Source organism: Antechinus flavipes, chromosome 1 (assembly GCF_016432865.1).
Source record: "Antechinus flavipes isolate AdamAnt ecotype Samford, QLD, Australia chromosome 1, AdamAnt_v2, whole genome shotgun sequence".
Lineage (NCBI taxonomy): Eukaryota > Metazoa > Chordata > Mammalia > Dasyuromorphia > Dasyuridae > Antechinus > Antechinus flavipes.
This window is the reverse complement of record NC_067398.1, coordinates 663721919-663743411: the sequence shown is the minus strand read 5'-3', so window position 1 is coordinate 663743411 and position 21493 is coordinate 663721919. Positions and strand designations below refer to the sequence as shown.

At 41.9% G+C, this 21493-nt stretch overlaps 1 protein-coding gene across 1 annotated transcript; it reads left to right on the top strand.

Annotated features, from left to right (window-relative positions):
- Positions 1–279: 279 nt before the first annotated feature.
- Positions 280–21472, top strand: TM6SF2 (transmembrane 6 superfamily member 2). The gene is made up of 10 exons (XM_051972000.1): positions 280–660; positions 9479–9582; positions 10445–10542; positions 10637–10740; positions 13436–13518; positions 15592–15716; positions 17503–17604; positions 17893–17985; positions 18270–18389; positions 19715–21472. The coding sequence occupies exons 1-10, from the start codon at positions 566–568 to the stop codon at positions 19922–19924; spliced, it is 1134 nt and encodes a 377-aa protein (XP_051827960.1). The 5' UTR covers positions 280–565; the 3' UTR covers positions 19925–21472.
- Positions 21473–21493: the final 21 nt, after the last annotated feature.

The following is a 21493-nucleotide window of genomic DNA, read 5'->3' as shown; positions in this document are numbered from 1 at the left end:
AATGACCTATTTGGTGATTTGGCCTGGGAACGCTGCGTGGCCCAGATCTGTCCTCAAGATTACTTGAGGCAGGTCGGTTAGTCGGGGACTCTCCCTGGGACAGCTGTGTTGTGTGTGGTGGGGGAGGCCGGGGCTGTGACTGGGAAGGTGGGTGTGGCTGTGAGAGGATAGAGGTCACAGTTCCTTTAAAGGCCAGCGGAGATGTCGAAATCCCGGTGGAGGGAGGGATCGAGGACCTCCAGAGAGATGAGCACCAGTGACCTTTGCATGGGGTTGGGTCACTCGATGGGTGGCATCGGGGCCTCCGGCCGGGAGCTTTAGGCTCCCAAGTTGGCCGCCCGGGAAGGAGCCAATTCCTTACGATACCCGGCGACCCACCCGAGCTGAGCTTGGGGAGGCTTGCCCGAGTGGGCAGGAGGCCGGGGGAGGAAAAAACGAGGCAACTGGCTGTGGATAGGACGGGCGAACACCTGGAGGAGGAGGCTCGGATTGGACCGGACAGCACCTGGCCAGGTGGCATCTATCTTCCGCTCCGCCATCGCCAGCCCCGAAATCCTCCTCAGCCATGGAGCTTCCCGCACTCTCCGGAAAGGTCATCGCCTTCTCCCTTACCGCCTTCCCTGTGTGCTACATTTTGAACCGCCTCTCTGAGCTCTCCCAGTGAGTGCTGGGCACGGCAGGGGCTGGGGAGGGGAGTGAGGAGGGCAAGAAGAACGCTGATTTACTCACCGTGCGATTAAGAGGGAATTTAATTTTATTTTAAAAGAGGGGTGGAGGCCAGTGCCAGGGACTTGGGGGATCTAATAAATTCAGGAGATTGGCCTTCATTAAAGTGCAGGCCACAAGGCTCAGGGTGCTTTCTCCTACCCACTTTCCCCATGGTCACCCCTCTCTGTCCCCCCCTCCCCGCCCCCTGCCTCAGAGTGTTGGTGGGAAGCAGGAAATGCATTCTCTTTCCTAAAGAGCCTAGCTAAATTGACAAGATTAGGAGTTTCTCCTTTGAGGCTCATGGGGCTTGAGAGGCAGATTAAGCCATTTCTGATGACCCAGACTGGTCATAGAAGCAGACCTATAAGAGGGTTACACTTTGGGTGGCCAGCTGCTACAATTGGTGGGACAATAAAAGTCCCAGAAAAGCTGCTTCCCAATACTGCCAACCAACGACTGGCTGCCAGTCACTGAGCTGCATTTGGTTTTCCTGTTCCTGTTTTAGTCTCCATAGGAGATAACAGTTCCTGCCCTCTTAGATCCATGGTGTGATTAAAGGCTGGATTTATCACACACTTCCAATAGAGAACAATAACAGAGTAGGTTAACTAAATGTAAATTTGATACTCAAGGGCCAAGGTTCATGGTAAAGATATCTTGTATTACATACATAGGGTAACAGTTCTATCCAAGATTTCCAGTGTGGGACCTTAGCCAAATTACTGACCCTCTCAGGAATCAGCTTTTTCATCTATATATTAAGGAGTTGTTACTAGATGATTCTAAGGGCCAGCTTACTCCAGCTTTGATAGCCATCAACACATTTTCACTCTGTTTTTCTGGACTCCTGGAAGACACTACCCTCTTCCTCCTTAATATGATACAATTTCCCATTTTTAGTAGTTGTATTCTAAATGAAGGTTCCCTGGATTGATTTTTGAGAGGCACCTTAATGACTGAAGATGGATTCCTTCTGGCAATCCCATTTTTTTTTTATGATATTAACTAGCTGTGTGATCTTAGGAAAATTACTCCCTAGTTTCCTGCTCTGTTCACTGCTTCATAAATTTAGAAGTGGGAGAGACCTCAGAGGCAATCTAATACAACTCTCTCATTTTATGAAAAAACTGAGACCCAGAGAAGTCATCATTGTCAGAATCCGATTACATCAGAGTCAGAATTTGAACCAGAGGTCTTTGATTCCAAAGACAACGCTGTTTTTCTCTGTGACAGACTGCCCCTAAGTGATGATGGGGAGGAAGTGTGGGAGCTCTATGATTTCTATGGTTCATCCTATCTTTGCCATGATTCCATGATTGATCTTCTTTATTCCCATTGTTTGCTGCATTATTGTTCAATCATTTCAGTTGTAAATACTTATCTAATAGGTACTAAGTATGTGGGCAGCTAAGTAGTGCAGATGGGTAGAACGATGGGCCTGGAGTCTGGAAAACTCATCTTCTTGATTTCAAGTCTGGTCTCAAACACTGGCTGTGTGACTCTGAGCAAGTCATTTCTCTTTGTCTCCATTTCCTCAGTTATAAAATGAGCTGGAGAAGTAAATGACAAATCACTTCAGTGTCTCTTCCAAGTAAATCCAAAATCCAAAAACAGGGCATGAGGAATTTGACATGACTGAATAACAACAACAACAAATAATTTTGGAATGAATGGGGTGTTCAGGGAGCACTAGCAACCCTGGTGTGAGGTGTTACCGAGCCCTACACTGGACTCCATATCTACCTTTGGTGTCCACCTTGTCACCTGGGGCTCCAAGAAGCTGTAGCTTGCATAGTGGCCACATCACAATAAACTATCTTGATTTCGCCTTTCAGTGAATTTGGGGGATATCTAGCCCAAAGCTTGTGAAGACTTCCCTTGGCAGAATGGGCATTTGAGAACAATTTGTTCCAAAGACCCTGAAGGCAGCTAAAATCTTTGTCAGACGTTGAAGATGCCAGTCATTTTGACTTTTGTCCTGCTGTTGGACTTGAATAACTTTGGAAGAGAGGTTGATGACTGTGCAACTGTCTCACTTAAATCCACTTCTCAAGCAAATTAAGCTACCATCCCATGATATCATTGGTCCTCTTCAAAAATGAAGGATGAATAATAACAGTACATGGGAAGGCTCTAGCAGGAGAAGACTTGAAAAAGGCCTTTTGCTGAAGGTGGGATTTGAGCTGAGTCTTAAAAAAAAAAAAAAAAAGCCAAGAAAGCAAAGAGGTTTCAGCATCTGGGAAAAAGGAATATTCTAGGCCAGTTGAAAAGCATGGATATTGGACCTGTTATAGAAACAAAAAAGCTAATGTAGATAGATCATCGAGTTTAAGACCATGGTGTAGTGTATAGAAGGATGGTCTCAGAGTCATTAAATCCTGGATTAGCATTTTACCTTTGATATGTATGGTCTCTGTGGCTGGGCAAGCCATTTAATCTCTTAGCATGCCAGACAACTCTCTTAAACTATAAGCTTCATAGCAGTTCCCTCTTGGTATTGCATTGACAGAAAGAATTTACATTCTCTTCCCTTTCCTTACATCAGAGGGGAACTCCCTACATTAATGAAGTTGTAGGTCGGTCTAATAGAAGAAAATTAGCAAAGGAAAAGAAAACATCCAGACTCAGAAATAATAACAAAGGAATATAATTAGATGTGTCTATAAAAAGAAATCTAACTAGTTTTAGAGTTAGGGACTAATCTAAACTACATTATGTAAGTCAGGGTTTCTTAAGCTTTCCCCACTCATGACCCCTTTTCACTTGAAAATTTTTTATGTGACTGCAAATATAAGTATGTAAAATAGGTATATAAATAAGACATTTACTGATAATAAATCATAATTTTACCACCTCTATATCCAATTACAAGATCCCAAATGGGGTCAAGAACCACAGTTTAAGAAGCTGGAATCAAACGTTAGTTGTTCAGGCCTATTTTAGCTCCTGACTCCCAGCCAGTCTCAAAGTCTAGTAGCTCCTTCCTACTTGAACAGTTCTATCACTCTTATTTATCTAATTGAGTACTTATTGGATTTGAAATGAGAAGAACTGGGTTCAGATCCCTGCACTGATATTTACTATTTACTTGAAGGATAGTTTGATGTTATAAAGATACCAGACTAAACTCCCTGATGTCCACCTGCATCCCTCAAGGATAACGGATTTCCTTGAGGAAAGAATAGAAGACTGATTAAAGGAGAACTGGATGTCTGTAACAGCTGAATTTCTGAACTAAGAGACCAAAAAATCCCATGATTTAGGCAATGTGACAAGACAAAAATCAATGAATTGTAAATAGAATCAATAAAAGATCATTTTGCCCCCTTCCAAATATCTCCATTTCTGCAGAGTACACACCATACTCCCAGTCATCTGGGTTCATGGCCTCAATTATCCTTGACTCTTCATTCTCTCACACTTCACATTTCTATCAGTTGACGATTCTCAATAATTCTATATAATCTCTTGCCTCCCAGTTTCTTTATTTCTTTTAAAAATTATTTTATTTTTCCAATGAACAAAAATAAATGTTCTCGCTTTCTCATCCTACCCCATTAAAAAAAAAGAAAAGGAAAATCCTAGTAACAGGCAGTTAAGCAACATAAATTTCCACATTGGTCATATCTGAAAAAACAAAACAAAACATGTTTCTTTCTGCAGCCTATCTATTACCTCTCTGTTAGGAGCTGAGAAGCATGCTCCCAGACAGGCCCCTTCTTGCTACTCATTTGATTAGCAGCCTAGTTCAGGCCCTCATCACTTCTCAATCAGACTATTTCAATTGCCTTTTATTTGCTTTTCCTACTTCACTCTATTCTACACATAGGTGCCAAAGTGATTTTCTTAAAGTGCTGGTCTGACTACATGACTCCTTCCTTAATAAACTCCCCTGGTTCTTTATTGCCTCTAAAATCAAATACAGATTTTTTTGAGGAGCATTTCAAACCCTTTGCAACCTGATCCTACTTACTTTTCTAAGCTTATTTAAAATTTCTCTCCTCATACTCTTTGGTCCAGCAATAGTTTTATTTTTTTTAAATGTTCCTAAACTATAATGCTCCATCTCTTTTCTCCACACTTTTGCATTCTCATCTTAAAATTCTTAATTCCATTTAAGATTCAGTTCAAACTTTACTTTTAACATGAAATCTTTTCTCACTTCTACCTCTCAGCTGCTAATGCTTCCTTTCCCAGAAGACTCCCAATCTATTTCATACATACATACATACATGTTGTCTCTCCCCATAGAATGTAAGTTCCTGTAGGGAAAGGACTTTTTAATTTCTAGGTCCCCAATCAAAATGTTGAGTACACATTAGCTTAATAAATATTTGATAAACTGATGAGCCAGATCAGTCTCCTTACCACCCCCACAACAATCCTTATCTTAAATTCAGTTAGAAATGCCTGCCTTCTCCCTCTCCGCTTATCTAAATCCTTTATAATTCTCTAGACCCAACTTAAATTTCATGCCCAGCAAGCTTTCCCTGCCTTCTCCAGACTTCACTGGTCTGTCTTCCCCTCCCCCAGTAATTAAATATGAAACAATTGCTTAATCTATAGTCTGTTAATCTGTGTTTTTTATGGTTACTTTGTCTCCCCAGATACACTGTAAACTCCCAAAGGTAGCATTTTAATGGAGCCAGACACATAGGAGTCGGGGTGGGAGGGGTTTCTTTTTGGTTTTTTTTTTTGGTCTAAAAGCTTGTCACTATTCAAGAATATCAGGCTACTTGGTGATGTTAGGAAATCAGTTGGCCTTTTAGCCTCTGCTTCCCAACCTGTGAAACAAGGTGGTCAGATAGGATGATCCCTGAGGTCCCTTTTAATTCTAACAAGCTGTATTCCTGGGACGGTCACACTTTTCTCCACCTGCTTACTTTGGACTCTGAACCTCCTGACATAGAGGCCTCCCCCTGCTACCTATGTGACCAGCACAAGTCTCATTCTACTGGTTTTGAGTTTGTGGGTAGGTCAGAAGAGAGGCAGTCTGCAGAGAGAGCAGTCTCACATTTGAGCGGTCTGCACATTTGTGACAATCCTTGATGACCTCAGTTGAGGTCAATCCTGTACACAAAATGTGTTCCACAATCCTTTCTTTACTGTTACAAAACAGAGCATTAGAGTACTAGAAAGAACATATATGTTCAGAGAATAGAAGCTTCATCAGGATTAGGATTGGAAGGAACCACCATTTAGTCCAATCCTTTCATTTTTCAGATGAGGAAACTGAGGTCCAGAGAAGGAAAGTATGTTGCCTAAAGTCATACAAATAGTAAGTAGAAGTGAGATTTGAATCCAGATGTTCTGATTATAAAGTGAATGATGTCACAGCTGGAAGAAACTATGTGTCCCATTCTATGACTTAGAAAGGAGGGGTACTTTAAGGCCAACGAAGGATGCAACAAAATCCTAGCTCTTGACCCTTGAACTCCCCCTATTCCATGAATATTAAAATATGGGTTGGGGTCAGGTTATGAAAGTTTGCTTTGGAATGTTTTTCCCACAAGCCCTAATTTCTCTCTGGCTTCAATTTTTCCATCTGGAAAATAAAATAGGTGCTTTTTGGTGGATGAGAAAAAGAAGATATAAGGGGGAAAGGGAGAAAGACTTTGGAGAATTAAACTATCTCTTAATTATCCATAAGGAGAGCTGTAAAAGGCATTCCCTTATGGTATCAGATAGAAGGTTGGTTTACATGATCTGTCAGGTATTTGCAGCTCTTATACCAACTTGTTACTCTTATTTGTTCAGGATCCTCTGAGCTATGACATTCAGTGACATTCCTGCTCTGGGCTATTTGCTTTCTCCCCTAAGTCCCAAATTATAAATAAAAACTTCTGCATTTATCCCCATTACATATGTCTATGATCTGTTAGGGAGGCTGTGGACCCAGTTGAGCCTTCTTTTAGATTAGAGCTTTTTTCCCTTTCCTCAATACCCTAGTTAGAAAAAATAATGTGTCCTTATACAACTCATACTTGCTAAAAACAAAGCAACCCCTGGATTACTCCCACTATCTGCCTCTTTTGTCCTTACTTATGTACTGGTCAATGAAGGTAGTAGTCCAACTGTGCAGACTGGGTCCGTTGCACATTTATGTTGTCTAATCTCGAAGGGGTTTAATTACCAAAAAGCAATTCTTTTACTCCTAATTGATTTTCACACTCGCCACTGTAGATGTTTTAAAACTTTTTTTTTCCTCCTCAAATTACCCACATCACCCACTCCTCACCCTTCTCAGCAGAGGATCTCTCCTTGTACTTTATTCAGGAACTAAAGAGCTCTCTCTTCCTTTCCACTCTACATCTCAAAATCTTGTCATCTTTCATTCTTTCTTTCTTTACCTATCTCCACAGGAAAATTACCCTTACAATCATTTCCTTTCTCATCATCAGTCTCTTCTTAAGTACCAGTTGCTGCATCCCTGCAGCCCACAAACCACCCTGAGTCCTTTAAAAAGGCTTCAGTTGACCCTACATCCCTTCAAGTTATCATCTTAAATTTCTCTTTCCTTTCATGGCCAAGTTCCTAGAAACAGACATCTTCATTCCCTTTCTTCTTACTTGTTTCTCAGCTCCTTATAGTCTGGCTCCCAACCTTATCACTTAACAAAAATGACTGTCTCCAAGTTAATCATCTCTTAAATGTTAGATACAATGGCATTTTCTTTGTCTTTATCATTCCTGTTATCTCTGAAGAAATGGGTAATATTGACTGTTTTTTCCTCCCAATTGGACCAATCCTGCTGTCTCCTTTACTGGGTCTTCATCGTAACTCTGGGTGTCTCCCAAGGCACTGTCCTGAGACCTCTCCTCTTTTCACACTATGCAGTCTCATTTGGTGAACTTATCAGTTTCTATCTGTTCAATGATCATACCTAGAAAGATGACTCTGTAATCTTTCAATCCAGATCTAGTCCCTCCATTGAGCTCCAATTCCTATTGGATACTTTTAACTAGATGTCTCATGGCATCACAAACTAAATATATCCAGAAAGAACTCATTGTATTTCCCCAGAAAACGTCTCCTCTTCCAAAATCTCCTATTACTAGCAAAGATATCATACCCCTTCCAGTTACCATAACTTCTAGGTTTAGCCGTAGAGCCATTCTTGACTCTCATTCTTCTCACTCCATATTATCTAATGAGAAGATCTCATTCACACAGCCACATTCTAATACAGGCCCTCATCATAGCTCATCGGGACTGTTGCTTCCTAATTGGTCTCCTTGCCTCAAGTCTCTCCCTACTCCATCTTCCACAGGATTTTCAAGGCAATTTTTGCTAAAGCACAAGTCTGACTGGGTGAATGTTTAAACTGCAATGTCTCCCAATTACATCTACGATAAAAAAAGAGAAAGAAATCCACTGACATTTAAAACTTTTCATAACTTGGCTCCTTTCTATATTTACATATTTCCCTCTAAAACTGTCTTGTTTCTCTCAGATCTATATCTTATATGTAACTAGTTATTTACATGTTGTCTTTCATGTTAAAATGAAAGCTTCTTTAGGGCAGGGACTATTTTGCCTTTCTTATATCTCCTGTATTTAGCTATGTACACACTTAATAAATGCTTGTTGATTGATTACCTCTCTTCTTCCCTCTCTGTATTTAATTTACACTTTGTATTTCATTATATACATATTAATTTAAAGTTTGCAAACTTTTTATAGGAATAAGCACTTATATGGCACCTACTGCGTACCATTCACTGTACTAAGCATTCTCATTTTATCCTCATAACAATCCTGGGAGATAAGTTTTATCATTATCCTCATTTTACAGTTGAGGTGGTTGAATTGAAGCAAAAAAAGGTTAAGTGACTTGCTCACACAACTAATAAGTGTATGAGGCTGGAGTTGAAACCAGTTTTTTCTAAGTCCAGACCCAGTGCACAACCTAGTTACCTCTGTTAGCAACAGAAATAGGAAAACTGGGAATGGATTTGGCAATAAAAGGCTGGGTTCAGCCTTGAACATGATGAAGTTGAAGTTCCAGTAGAACCCACAGATGGAGATGTTTAGCTGAAAATCAGAAAGATGTCTGGGACTAGAACTCAGTCTGTGGAGAAGTTGGGGATGGAGAAAATTCGGGAATGGATGAGAGACTTTACAGAGGAAGCAGGTGGAGGGTCTTGGGAAGTTGCTCTCATTCAGGGACTTTCCTCCCCTTTAGTTCTAGTGCTTCCCCTCCGAGATTATCTTCCATCTACACTCTCTATATTTTGTACACATGAAGTTGTTTAGATGTTGTCTCCTCCTTCTCCTGCCTTTCTTTGCATCTCCAGAGCTTAGTACAGTGCCTGACACTTGGTAATAAATAAAAAAATGATAAATGGTAATAAACACTCCAGGAGCAGAAAAGGGAATTTAGAAGTAATGTTAAGAAGACAAGTTAGGAGAACCAAGAGTGTTATAGATGTCAAGGGAAGGGAAAAGTATTGAAAGTGGGAAAGGTATTCATGAGCATAAGCAATGCAGAAATTTCCAGTTTACTACCCATGTCCCCTTGGGCATATCTATTTTGCTGTTCCAAAATGAGTATTATGAAAATGCCATCAGCTTTGGAAATCAGGTCACTGGTGACTACAGAAAAAAATTTCAATAAAATGATGAGGGCTAAAGTCAAATTGAAGGGAGTGAGTGGGCAGGGGGAAAGTGAACACCTTGGACTTTAGCCAGGGTCCTGCCCGATAGTCCCAAGTGTGTCAGACTCTATCTCCTGTCTGGGTACCATCTTGACTCTTCATTTGCTTCCCAGTCCCTTGGGTGTGGCTATCCTGAGTGCAATGATCCTGGTTCTTCTGTTTGTGGCCATCTCCAGCCTGGCCCAGGGAAAGATCTCCCACAACCCACTTTTTGCTGGTGAGTCCTTGGGGGCAAGGGAGATGGAAAGCTACAGAATGGTTAGTGGGATTTACAGTGGGGAAAATCCTCTGTTACTATGACTTTTGGTCTGGGGCCCCGGCATCAGGGAAGCATGCGCCTAGTTGTCTCCCAAATCAAGGAGTCCCAAGGTCCCTTTCAATATCCTGTATTCTGGGTTCTCAAGTCCTCCCAGCTCTGACATTCGGTGTTTCCACGAATCTTCTGTCATTCATTGTTCAGTATCTTCTCCATTCCCAGTTCTGATATTCTATCTTCTAAAGAATCTTCTCTCTTTCATTCTATGTCTGTATCTGTAGTCCTCCCAAGTCTGCTATTCTCTAACACTCCATGTTCTACACCTAAAGTCTTTCTAGCTCCGACCTTGTATATATACTAAGGGCCTATCCAAATCCAATATTCTATGTATCAAGGAACCTTTTAGCTCTGACATTCGGTGCTCTCTGGAGGGTCCTTGTTCTGACACTGAATTTTAAGGGCCTTTCCCACTCTGATATTATTCTGCATTTTAAGGGCCCTCTTAGCTCTGACATTTTGTATACTAAAGGTCTTGAGAAGTTGTCCACATCCAGGGATGTCCCTTCTCTACATTTTCTAAGATCCAGTCCTTGTTTTGTGGTCTAAGGATCTAATTCTAACATTTGGTTTGGTTGGTGTTTGGTTGCATTTGGGTCCCTTGCAAGCCAATTAAGATTATTCGTTTTTTGAGAATGGGGCCTGTGGACTGTTTCATTTTTGTGTTCCAGTGTCTAGAGCCTTGAACACATTGCTGAATTAAATTACCTTACTGGGATGGGCCCTTGGGGGCAGGGAATCTGACCTGTCTGTGCTTTCCCCACAGTGTTTACCCTCTTTTCCTTCGCCTCCCTCGTCGATTTGTTCATTGCCCTTCAGGAGGATGGCTATGGGATGGATTTCATGGAATTCTATACTCGGGAGGTAAGCCCTGTTCTTCCCTGTTTCTGCTGGAAGGACTCATGAGCTGTCTCTAGGCTGGCTTTACACCTTCCCTCCTGTTCCTGTTTTACTCCAGAGAGAGCCATACCTGCGCACAGCCCATGGAATTTTTAGCTGCTATTGGGACGGCATTGTCCATTATCTGCTCTACCTCATCATGACGGGGGCCATTGCTAAGAGGTAAGAAGGCTTCCTGGAGGAGTTGAGGCAGGAAGAAGAGAAGAGGTTCCTTATTGTGGAAGGAGACAGGGAACGCATCGGGGCAGAGAGTCAGGAAGCATTTCCTAGAGAAGATAATAAAGTTAATTCCTGGGGTACAATTCTAGGAGTCTTGGGGTAATATTTCTGTTGTTCTGGAATAAATTGGTGAAATCATGAAATTCTCAAGGGTATAGGAGCTTTATAATCCAGAATTTCAGAACTAGAAGTAACTCTAGAAAATAAATCCAGAATGTTAGAAGTAAATGTGGAACAGCAAAACATAGGATGTTGAGCTCTAGCTCTTAGAACTAGTTCAGGGCTCTTAGAACTAGATGGTCAGAACATGAAAAATGATCTAGGCCATTTCCTTCACTTTATATGTATCAAAACTGAAGCTCAGAAAGGTTTACTTAAGGTCACAGAGACAAAGAAGTCAGTCTTTTTCCTGCTTTCAGACACCCTTTGCTTAAATCTTAAAATCTCCAGTGAAGAACCCATTGCCTTCAGAGAGAGCCCATTGCACTTCTGGAAAGCTCCAATGATTAAAACATTTTTCCTTTATTTAGAAATTTCAATAGTATTTTATTTTTTAGTTCCATTTTTCCAATTAGTTTTCAACATTCATTTCTGTAAAATTTTGAGTTCCAATTTTTTCTCTCTCTCCCTCTTTCCCCCCTCATCTAAATAGCAATCTGATATATGTTATACATGCGCACTTATTTTGAACATATTTTTCTATTTGAACCGTTTTTTCTTACATCAAGTATAAGCCTGTCTTTTCTCAGTTTCTCTCCATTGCTACGAATTTTATCCTCCAGGGTGAAGCAGAACAAGTGTAATCTGGCTTGCATGTGATTTCAATACAAATACTTTTAAGTCTAAAGAATAAAATTCTTTCAGTTTAAAGTTGTTCACAAGACAGCGACTAGGTGGCGCAGTGGGTAGAGTGCCGGGCCTTGAAGTCAGGAGGATTTATCTTGCTTAATTCAAATCTGCCCTCAGATACTAACTAGCTGTGTGGGCAAGCACTTTATGTGCTTTTTCTTAGTTTCCTTATCTGTAAAATGAACTGGAGGAGGAAAAGCAAACTACTCTGACATATTTGCTAAGAAATCCCAAATGGGGTCAGGAAGAGTTGCGATGATTCAAACAATTGAACAACTAAAAGATGGTATAGTGATAGAATACACAGACTGGAGTCAGAAAGACTCATCTTCTTGAGTTCAAATTCTGCCTCAGACACTTACTAGTTCTGTGATCCTGGACAAGTCACTCTATCCTGCTTGCCTCAATTTCCTCTCTTGTAAAATGAGCTGGAGAAGGAAATGGCAAACCCCTCCAGTATCTTTATTGAGAAAACCCCCAAAGATCCCAAAGGGTTAAACATGATTGAAAACAACTAAACAACAAAAAAGGAGTACATTTCAAACATGGTGCATGGAGATGAGAGAATATTGCTCAAGGAACAGCTGGAAAGCCAGGTTGACAAGAAGGAAGATTTGAAAAGAGAGATAACACAAAATAAAACTGGAGACATAGTTAGGAACCACACTGTTGCCAGCACATTTTGGGAAAGGATTTTTCACCTTTAACAAACATTTATTAAGTACTTAGTGTTTAGAGGGCCTTGAAATAAGCATTAGGTGAAAGAAGGAGGAAGAAAGGAAGGGAAAAAGAGAGCAGGAGGGAGGATATAAAGAAAGGAAGAAAGGAGGAAGGGAAAAAGAAGGAAGAAGAGAGGAAAAGAAAGAAGGAGGAGGAAGAAAGAGAGGAAGGAAAAGGAAGGGAAGGAGGAAGAAAGGAAGAAAAATAGAGAGAAAGGAAGGAATGAGGATGGAAGAAAAAAATTTTAAAAGGAAGGAAGAAAGGAGAGGGAAAAGAAAGAAGGAAAAAAAGGCTTTAAAATGACAGACTAGGATTTTGTCTGGGACCATAAAGCTAGTACAAGCCCCGGAAGTTTTGATAAGAGAAGTTTCATAGTTACAGAGTGAGATGTGTGTTTTAGAAATATCAATTTGGCAATGAGGTGAAGAATAGATTAGATAGGGGAGAGCCTGGCAGCAGGGAGACCAATTAAGAAGCTATCTTCAAGTATTTGAAGGGCTGCCAAAAAATCTTTCGCAAGGATTGGTTGGAGGAACTGGGAATGTTTAGCCAGGAGAAGAGAAGACTCAAGGGGCATATAATGGTCTGCAAGTATTTGAAAGACTGTCATGTGCAGGAAGAGGGATCAGGCACATTTTGTTTGAACCCAGAGGATAGAATTAGAAACAATGGGGGACAGCTGCTGGGAGGCAGATTTTGACTTTACTTGTGGAAAAATACCCTAATAGTCAGAACATGATACCCTGTCCCTCTCTCCACCCTGCCTCTGCTCACCTCCCTCCACCATACTGCTCCCAGTGGAGACCTTCAAGTGAAGGTTTGATGATCATTTGCCAGAAACGCTTAGAGAAGATTCGAGACTTGGTTCAGAACAGACTAGACATTCTCAGGCTTGGCCAAAAGAGTCAGAATTCCCACTGGCCCATTATTCTTACTGTTTTCCAACCTTGAAAACCTTCTTTGACTTGGTTTCCTTGCTCTCTCCTCCCCAGCCTTTCTTTCTGTATAGGGGATCTACTTTTGTAACCCTTTTACCCATGTTCCCATTTTCTCTTCCTGTTTCCCTCAGGAAGAGATATAGAAGTCTGGGACTATACTGGCTGGGATCACTGGTCATGAGCATCATGGTTTTTGTTCCAGGAAACATCCTTGGTAAGTGTCATGCCTTTGAGATGTACCACATGCTTGGTAAGTGACCTGCTTGATGGCGAAGCTTCAGAGAAAGGGGGTTTGGGAGGGAGAGAAGGAGAGAAGGGAGCTTTGAAACTTGACGGGCCAGGAGCTTCTCCACCAGTGCAGTCAGACTTCTCCTATGCTACCCTCCCTGCCCCAGAAGCAGCCACTTTTTCCATTGGAGAAGAGGGAGACCTATCCCAAGTTTTCAGTTCTGGGGTATGTGGTGGGAGAGGATTCATCTTGCCAAACTTAGCCTCTTACTAACAGCTTTTGGAAGGATTCTTCACTTTTAACAAACATTTACTAATATTGTTAGAGGCACTGAAAGAAAGAGGAAGGAAGAAAAAAGAAAGGAACGGAAAGGAAAGGATAGAAGGAGGGAGGGAGGGAGAAAATTAAAGTGGGGAGGAGGCAGGCATGGAGAGGGAAGAGGAAAAAAGAAAAGCAAGGAGGAAAGGAGTGAGGAGGAAGGAAGGAAAAAGGAAGAAATAAAAGGAGAAAAGAAGAACAGAAAAACAAATAGAAAGGAAGGAGAGCAGAAAGAAATGGAGAAAAGAAAGAAGGAAAACATTTATATAATATTTGCCAGGCAATGCTGGGAATACAAATAGAAAAAACAAAATAGTCCATGCTTTCAAGAGCTTACCTATTGGACTCTTCAGCTTTAAATTGTATGGAAAGGGCCCATGGTTCTTAGGATGTAACAGTAAAGCAGATGATCATGTATTTTCTCCATTTCCTTTCTATTAATAAAATCATATCTGTTTATGACATTAAACCACTGGATAGTGTTAAGAAATTTGGGGTGGGGCCTTTCTTTTCTGGCTATCTGAGTACCTATTGACTGCAGCATCTACAGAGGAAGATATCTGAGAGTATCTTCACAACTACTCTCTCACCTGGACAGTGTTACAAGGGCCTGTTAAATTCCTGCCCATTTGTTAAAACCTAAAACAAATGCCATCTCCTCCAGGAAGTTTTCTCTAATCTTCTTGGTCAGTAGTACTCTCTCCTTCATCTTACATTGCACTCGGTTTACCCTTTCTTATGCATGTATTATTGAACTGATTTTTTTATTTTATTGCTATCTTTTTTTTTCCATCACATTCATCTCCAAATATAGCCTTCCTCTTTCCCCTTTCCAATGAAATATTTGTTGTGACAAAGATTAAAAAGAAAAAAATAAAATAGCTCTGAAAAACCAATGAATACATCCATTGTGTTTGAGAGTACATGCAATATTCCATATTCACAGACCTTCACCTCTGCAAAGAAAAGAGGCTTTGTAACCGGGTCTTATTTATCTTAAGAGCCCTGGCAGTTAACATCTAGCTATCATAGCATCCCTGTGGATAAGATTTCTTCCATCCCACTATTATCAACACCAATTATTAACCAGCTCCTACCAAAAGGCAGATAAACTTAAGAACTCTAGAAATAGCAGTACCCCCAGACCATGAGCCTTGCTTCTAGCTAGTCCCCTGTACCACTATTCAAGCTCTCTTCCTTCTTCCTTCCTTCTCTCCCTCCATCCTTACCTTTCTTTTTCTTTCTTTTCTTCTTCCCTCCCTCCCTTTCCTTCCTCCTTCACTCCTCTTTCTCCCTCCCTCCCTTCCTTGATTACAGGATTTGGACAGACAGATAGAAGAATAAGGTTATTAAAGATAACCTTATTTCAATATAAGGTTACTATTCAATAACCTTATTTTGAATAAGGATTTGAAAGTATGTGTGGGGAATAATAAGGGGAGTAACTGTAAGATCAATATTTTTTTTTGCAATAGGAAAAAAAAGGCAGATAACTTCTGTCTGCCTCAGTTTCTTCATCTGCAAAATGTGATAACTATAGCACCAAGAAAATCAAATGAAATAATATTTGTAAAATGTTTTGCAAACCTTAAAGCACTATATAAATTCTAGCTATTATACTGTGAGGACTAGCTGCAGGAAGAACTTTGGTTGGGGGATGAAAGAAAGTAGCAGTCCCATGGCCAAAGTCAGTTCTTGGATCTGTCTTCTCAAATGAATATTCTTTTCTCCAATCTCCAGGCAAGTACAGCTCGGAGCTCCGATTGTCCTTCTTATTTAATATTCCCTATATGTTAATCCCTTGCTGGGCTGGTCTACACCTCTTCAGCCAGGACCGTGGCCCAACAGGCTACACGGCCAATATGGTAAGTTTCCTGGAGTTATATCCTTTCTTGTACTCTGGCCAGTGCCTCAGATCAATGAAGGAGATACTGTCTCTAGAAAGCCCTTATCATGATGATAGTAATAGGTAATTTTACAAAGGATTTTACACATATCATTTGATCCTTGCAACAACTAAGTGAAAAACATGCCATATCTTCATTTTACAGATGAGGAAACTGAGGAAGCTTGAGTATGTGACTTTCCTAAGGTCCCATAGCTAGTAAGTGTCGGAAGCAGTATTTGAATTTAAGTTTTTTTGATTCCAAGTCCCGCACTAACCACTAAACCATCTTGCTGCCTCTGTGATGATAAAACTCATATTTTTTGTAGTGTTTTCCATGTTATTTCCTTTAATTCTCACATAGCTCTGGAAAGACAGTAGTGTATTATTCTCATTCTATAGATGAATAAAGTGAGGCGTGGAGTAAAAAAGTGATTTACACAAGCCTGAGTCTTCTCCAAGTCCAGTGGTCTTTCACATGTTTGTATATAGGTTATCTGGAAGGTAATGCATGTCCTGGCAGGCTTCCTTCCCATGTGAGTTTAAGTTTGCAGGCCTCTAGACTTTTGTTCTCCTTCACAGAGTTCAGCATCCCATGGTGCCATGAAATCACCTATCTTGAAGTGTAGTTGAAGTTCAGAGTACATTCAGAAATATGATTGGGATCAATAATCTAATGGGTCTAACTTAGGTTCATATCCCTGGAGATCTCTCAGAGTTAAAAACCCTATTCAGCTTCCTATCTCCTTCCCCTCAGACCTGGGTTCCTCTCCCTCCTCTTAAGACCTCTGAATTAATGAACTGAACCAGCTACACCCAGTGAAAGAACTCTGGGAGATGACTAAGAACCATTACATTGAATTCCCAGTCCCTATATTTTTGCCTGCCTGCATTTTGGATTTCCTTCACAGGCTAATTGTACAATATTTCAGAGTCCAATTCTTTTTGCACAGCAAAATAAAGGTTTGGTCATATACTTATTGTGTATCTAACTTATACTTTAATATATTTAACATCTACTGATCATTCTGCCCTTTAGGGGAGGGGGTGGGGAGAAGGAGGGGAAAAATTGGAACAAAAGGATTGGCAATTGTCAATACTGCAAAATTACCCATACATATAACCTGTAAATAAAAAGTTATTTAAAAAAAGATTGAAATATTTCTAAAATTAAAAAAAAGACCTCTGAATTATCCATTTCCTGGTCCAGGATGCACCCCTCTTCTCTGAGCATCAGCTCTGTATGACCCCACACTTCTACCTCCTCTCCCCCATCATAATCCTTTCCTGATTCCCACTATCTCCTGCTACGTACAGTAGTATCTGGGTTTCCAATAGTTTTATTAGGACCATATCCAAGTATATAGAGGTGTTTGCTTCCTGAGAATCGCCTGAGCTGAGGTCAGGAGGCTCATTGCTGGGGTGTCATTGGGGTGATGGAATTAAGCCCCAGCATCTCCCACTTCCCCAAGTGGCACAGAGTAGGGGGTGATCAGCCTCAATGGAAGGAACACACCAATGGCTGGGATCATCGATCTCTGATGTAAGTTAGGACCATGTGGTCTCTCTTTTAACTTTCATGTTCATTTCATTTCAAAAATCAATAGACTTTTCTCCCCTTCTCCCCTTTCATGAGCTACATCTTGTGCCAAAAAAAGAAAGGGAAAATTCTGTTCAGTAAAAAATTACCTCTAACTGTCACCCATTTTCTGACTCAGTCTCTCTGTTTCTCTTGCTCTTTGGGTATGTGTGTGTCTCTTGCATAGATCATTGAAGAACACAAGAAGGGGCTGCTCCAGAGGCCCTGGGACCTGGCTCTGTTTATCTATCTGCTTCTGGCGGGATTGTTTACCATCTTCCGTGGCCTGGTGAGTCTCTTCAGTGGATGTCCCAGTTAGATTGTCTTTCCCTAAGGACCCTTCTTCCTCAGCTCTCCTCTGCCTCTGGCCAGATCATCCCAGTTCTTTGATAGACCTCTTTTCTTGGGGAAATGGCCTCCCAGACCAGCCTTCAGTCACCTTCAGCTGGGATGAGCTCTCCAAGGCTGAGCTAAGGCTTAGGAGCTCGGGGATGTATGGTGGTTGCTGCTGTAACTCTGTCCTTTGGAACTTTGGCATTTTGAGAGTACTTGGGCCCAATTCTGTTTGTGCTTCCAGGTGGTCCTAGATTGTCCCACGGATTCCTGCTTCATCTATGTGTATCAGTATGAGCCGTATCTGAGAGACCCCGTGGCCTATCCCAAGGTGCAGGTGAGATTGTCCTCAACCCTTCAGAAATTCCTTTCAACAGCCCGGGAGGGTGGAGGTGGGAGAGCTACCTACTAGGGAGAGGAAGGGGAATGACGGAGGGATGGGGTCCGGTTCCTGACCTCTGGCTGGCTGAGGGGGAGACAAGAAAACTCACTCTAATGTGAAAGGCGAGTATGGGATGTCCTCGATATAATCTGCTTCTCATTTTTCTGGGACTTATGGAGTTGGGATAAAGGGAAGGGGAGTCACAACGGATGATGGATTCAGATCTCTTCGGTTTCCAGATGTTGGTGTTCCTGTTCTATGCCCTGCCTTTTTTTATCCTGGCTGCTTATGGCCTCTTGTGGCCTGGCTGTACCTGGCTTCCAGACTGGGCGCTGGTGTTTGCGGGAGCCTTGGGCCAGGTAAGGGAGGAGGTTGCAAGTGGTGGGGAGGGAAGGTGGGGAAAGGGATTAGGGAGGAGGATCAGGGCAGGCATTGTCCCAATGAGTCCACAACAAAACATGTGGGGGTCTTCTCTCTCTCTCTCTCTCTCTCTCTCTGTCTCTCTCTCTTCTCTCTCTCTCTCTCTCTCTCTCTCTCTCTCTCTCTCTCTCTCTCTCTCTCTCTCTCTCTCTCTCTCTCTCTGTCTCTCTCTGTCTCTCTGTCTCTCTCTCCTCTCTCTCTTTTTCTCTCTCTGTCTCTGTCTTTCTCTCCTCTCTCTCTCTCCTCTCTCTCTCTCTCTCTCTCTCTCTCTCTCTCTCTCTCTCTCTCTCTCTCTCTCTCTCTCTCTCTCTCTCTCTCTCTGTCTCTCTCTCTGTCTCTCTCATAATTTCCTAAAGAAAATGACAATGACCAAATAACTTACATGTATGTGTAAGTTGCATATGTATGTGTGTGTGTGACAGAGATTGAGACAGGCAGAGACAGAGAGAAAGACAGAGGGACAGATAGAAACAGACAGAAAGAGATGAGGAGGAAGAGGAGAAAAAGGTAGAGGAAGAGGAGAGTGGGCAAGAGGAGGAGGGGAGGAGAGAATATGATAAAGGAGGGAAAGTTGGAGAGGAGAGAAAAAGGAAGGGAAAAGGAGGAGGGGAAGAGGAGAAAAAGAGAAAAGGGGAGAGGAAGAAAGTGGAGAGAGAGGGATGGAGAGAATATGAGAGGGGAAGGGAAGAGAGAGAAAAAAAGAGGAACGAAATGAGAGAAAGAGGGGCCAGAGAGAGAGCATGAGAGAAAAAGAGAAGAGAGACAGAAAGAGAGGGAGGAAGGGAGGGAGGAAAAGAGAGAGAGAGATTGTGAAGAGTGACTTCTTAAGTTAGTTACTGCTATCCCCAGTGGAGAAAAGTAGTTAAAAAGAAATAGGGCAGGCAGAATCTGAGACACAGAGAGAATGAGATCCTTAGAGATACTCAGAGAGACTGGGATGGGCAAAAACACTGACATATACTAAGATACATATGAATTAAGACACATACAGATTGAGAGAGACAAAGACTAAGAGACAAAGACAGACTAAAACACTCGCTGAAGGGGGACTGAGGCAAAAAGAAACAGATCTAGAGCCATGTTGAGAGAGACTGAAAGAATTCAGAGTGAGACAATTAGTGCTGGCCAGGCCATAGGGTGGATAATAGTGAAAACTGAAAGGGATTTAGGATTCCTTGCTGAGCAGCTCCATTCCCAGTGCCCTAATCCCTAGGATTCCTGGGGTATACTGACCTCCTCCTCATACTCTGCTTTTCTGTGACAGGCCCAGTTCTGTCACATCGGTGCCTCAATGCATCCTCACACCCCCTACACCTACCGAACCCCTGAAGATGTCTGGTCCTTCCTCTTTATCCTCAACCTTCTCTATGCTGTGGGGATCCATCTTCTGGCCTACCGCTGCCTCCGATGGCCAGCCTTTTTCCTCCGTCCTCCCACCTTCGATCAGCACAAAGAGAACAAGAAAGACTGCTGAAAGGATACTATGACCAAGAGACACTGCGACCTCCACCCAATCTTCCTGAGGGCCAGCTTCATTTCCCTAGTTCTGGTTATTGAATCATTGAATCTCAGACTTTGAAATGACCTCAGAAGTCAACTATCTCAACCCTACCCGATGAAGAATCCCCTCTACAAGACTTGCAACAAGAAGCCATCCCATCTCTTTGAAGTCTTCCAGTGAGGGAAAACTGACTACCCTACCTCAAAGCAGCTGATTCCATTTTTGGCCAGCTCTAAGTGTTAGCAAGATTTTCTTTACACTGAGAATTTTCCTTTGAAATGTTGGAATATGAAGTTCCCAAATTTGCTTCTTTTATATTCTCTCCATCACTCCTGGTTCCACCATCTGGGGCCAAGCAGAATAAGAGTCTCCCTTCTCACCTCCCCATGACAGCCATTCAAATAGTGCTCACATTTCTGCTAAATTCTCTAGTTCCTTATGCTGATTTTTGCATGGTATAGTCTTCAGTTCTGATCATCCTCCCCTGTCATGATCCATCTACCTTGTCATCCCAAAGCTGGACGGAGATCTCCATGGGGGGGATCTACTGAGATCACCAGTAACACAGAACATTGAGCCAATCACTTAATTTCCCTTCTCCATCTTCTCTCTGGCTTGAGATGGAAAGGTACACATAGAATGACTTGGAGGACCTATGGTTTATTCTCTAGAGATCCCGGGGGCTTGGAGATCCCCTCTCCCCCAGGTCTAACTCTGTTCTCAAGCCTTCTTGCCTAAAGTTGGAGGTTTGGATTCCCAAAGCAACCACAGACTCTGAAAACAGATAGCTGAAGTTCCATGATAACAAGCCACAGTTTACAAAGTTAACTATTGTATGGTTGATTGGACTTTCTAGCGTCCTCCTGTTAGGAGAGTGAGGAAAACCCTACAGATGGAGCTGAACTAAGGTTTGAGTGAGTGGCACGGAAGTGAGAAGAGGATGACCTTGCTAGTGAGGGCAGCATGTGAGGGGCCCAACTGGGACTTGGATCTGAATCACAGAATCTTAAAACTGAAAAGGACCTGCAATATTATCTATATTCAAACCTCTCCTTTAACGAATGGACAAATGGAGGCTTAAGGAGGGGAAAGGGCATGTCCAAGGTGTCATTTTTTTATTTAGGATTTTTAATTTAGGATTAATTTAATTTAGGATTTTCAAACCTAAAACTTCTGAAATTTTTTCCCCTTGGAGAGACCTAAAAATAAATGTTTCTGGAAGAGGAATCAGATATCTAGACTAGAGGAAAGGAAGACAATGATCAAGAAAAGGGGATATGAGGAGCAGCTGAGAGTGGGTGGGCTCAGCATGGATCCAGGCTCATTTGCAGGCTGCCAGGGCCTCCACGGAGCCAAAAGTGGACTGGGTATAAGGGAGGGGGGATGGAGGTGTCCAGACCAGAACCACCAGAGGAACAGTTTCTAAAGTGGGACCCTTCTTCTGTTACCTGGGTTTGCATTATCTATATAAAGACTTTGTCATCCTTGTTTTCTGTAGTAAATGGACTTTTATGGAACAAAGACATTTGATCTGAGTGTGTA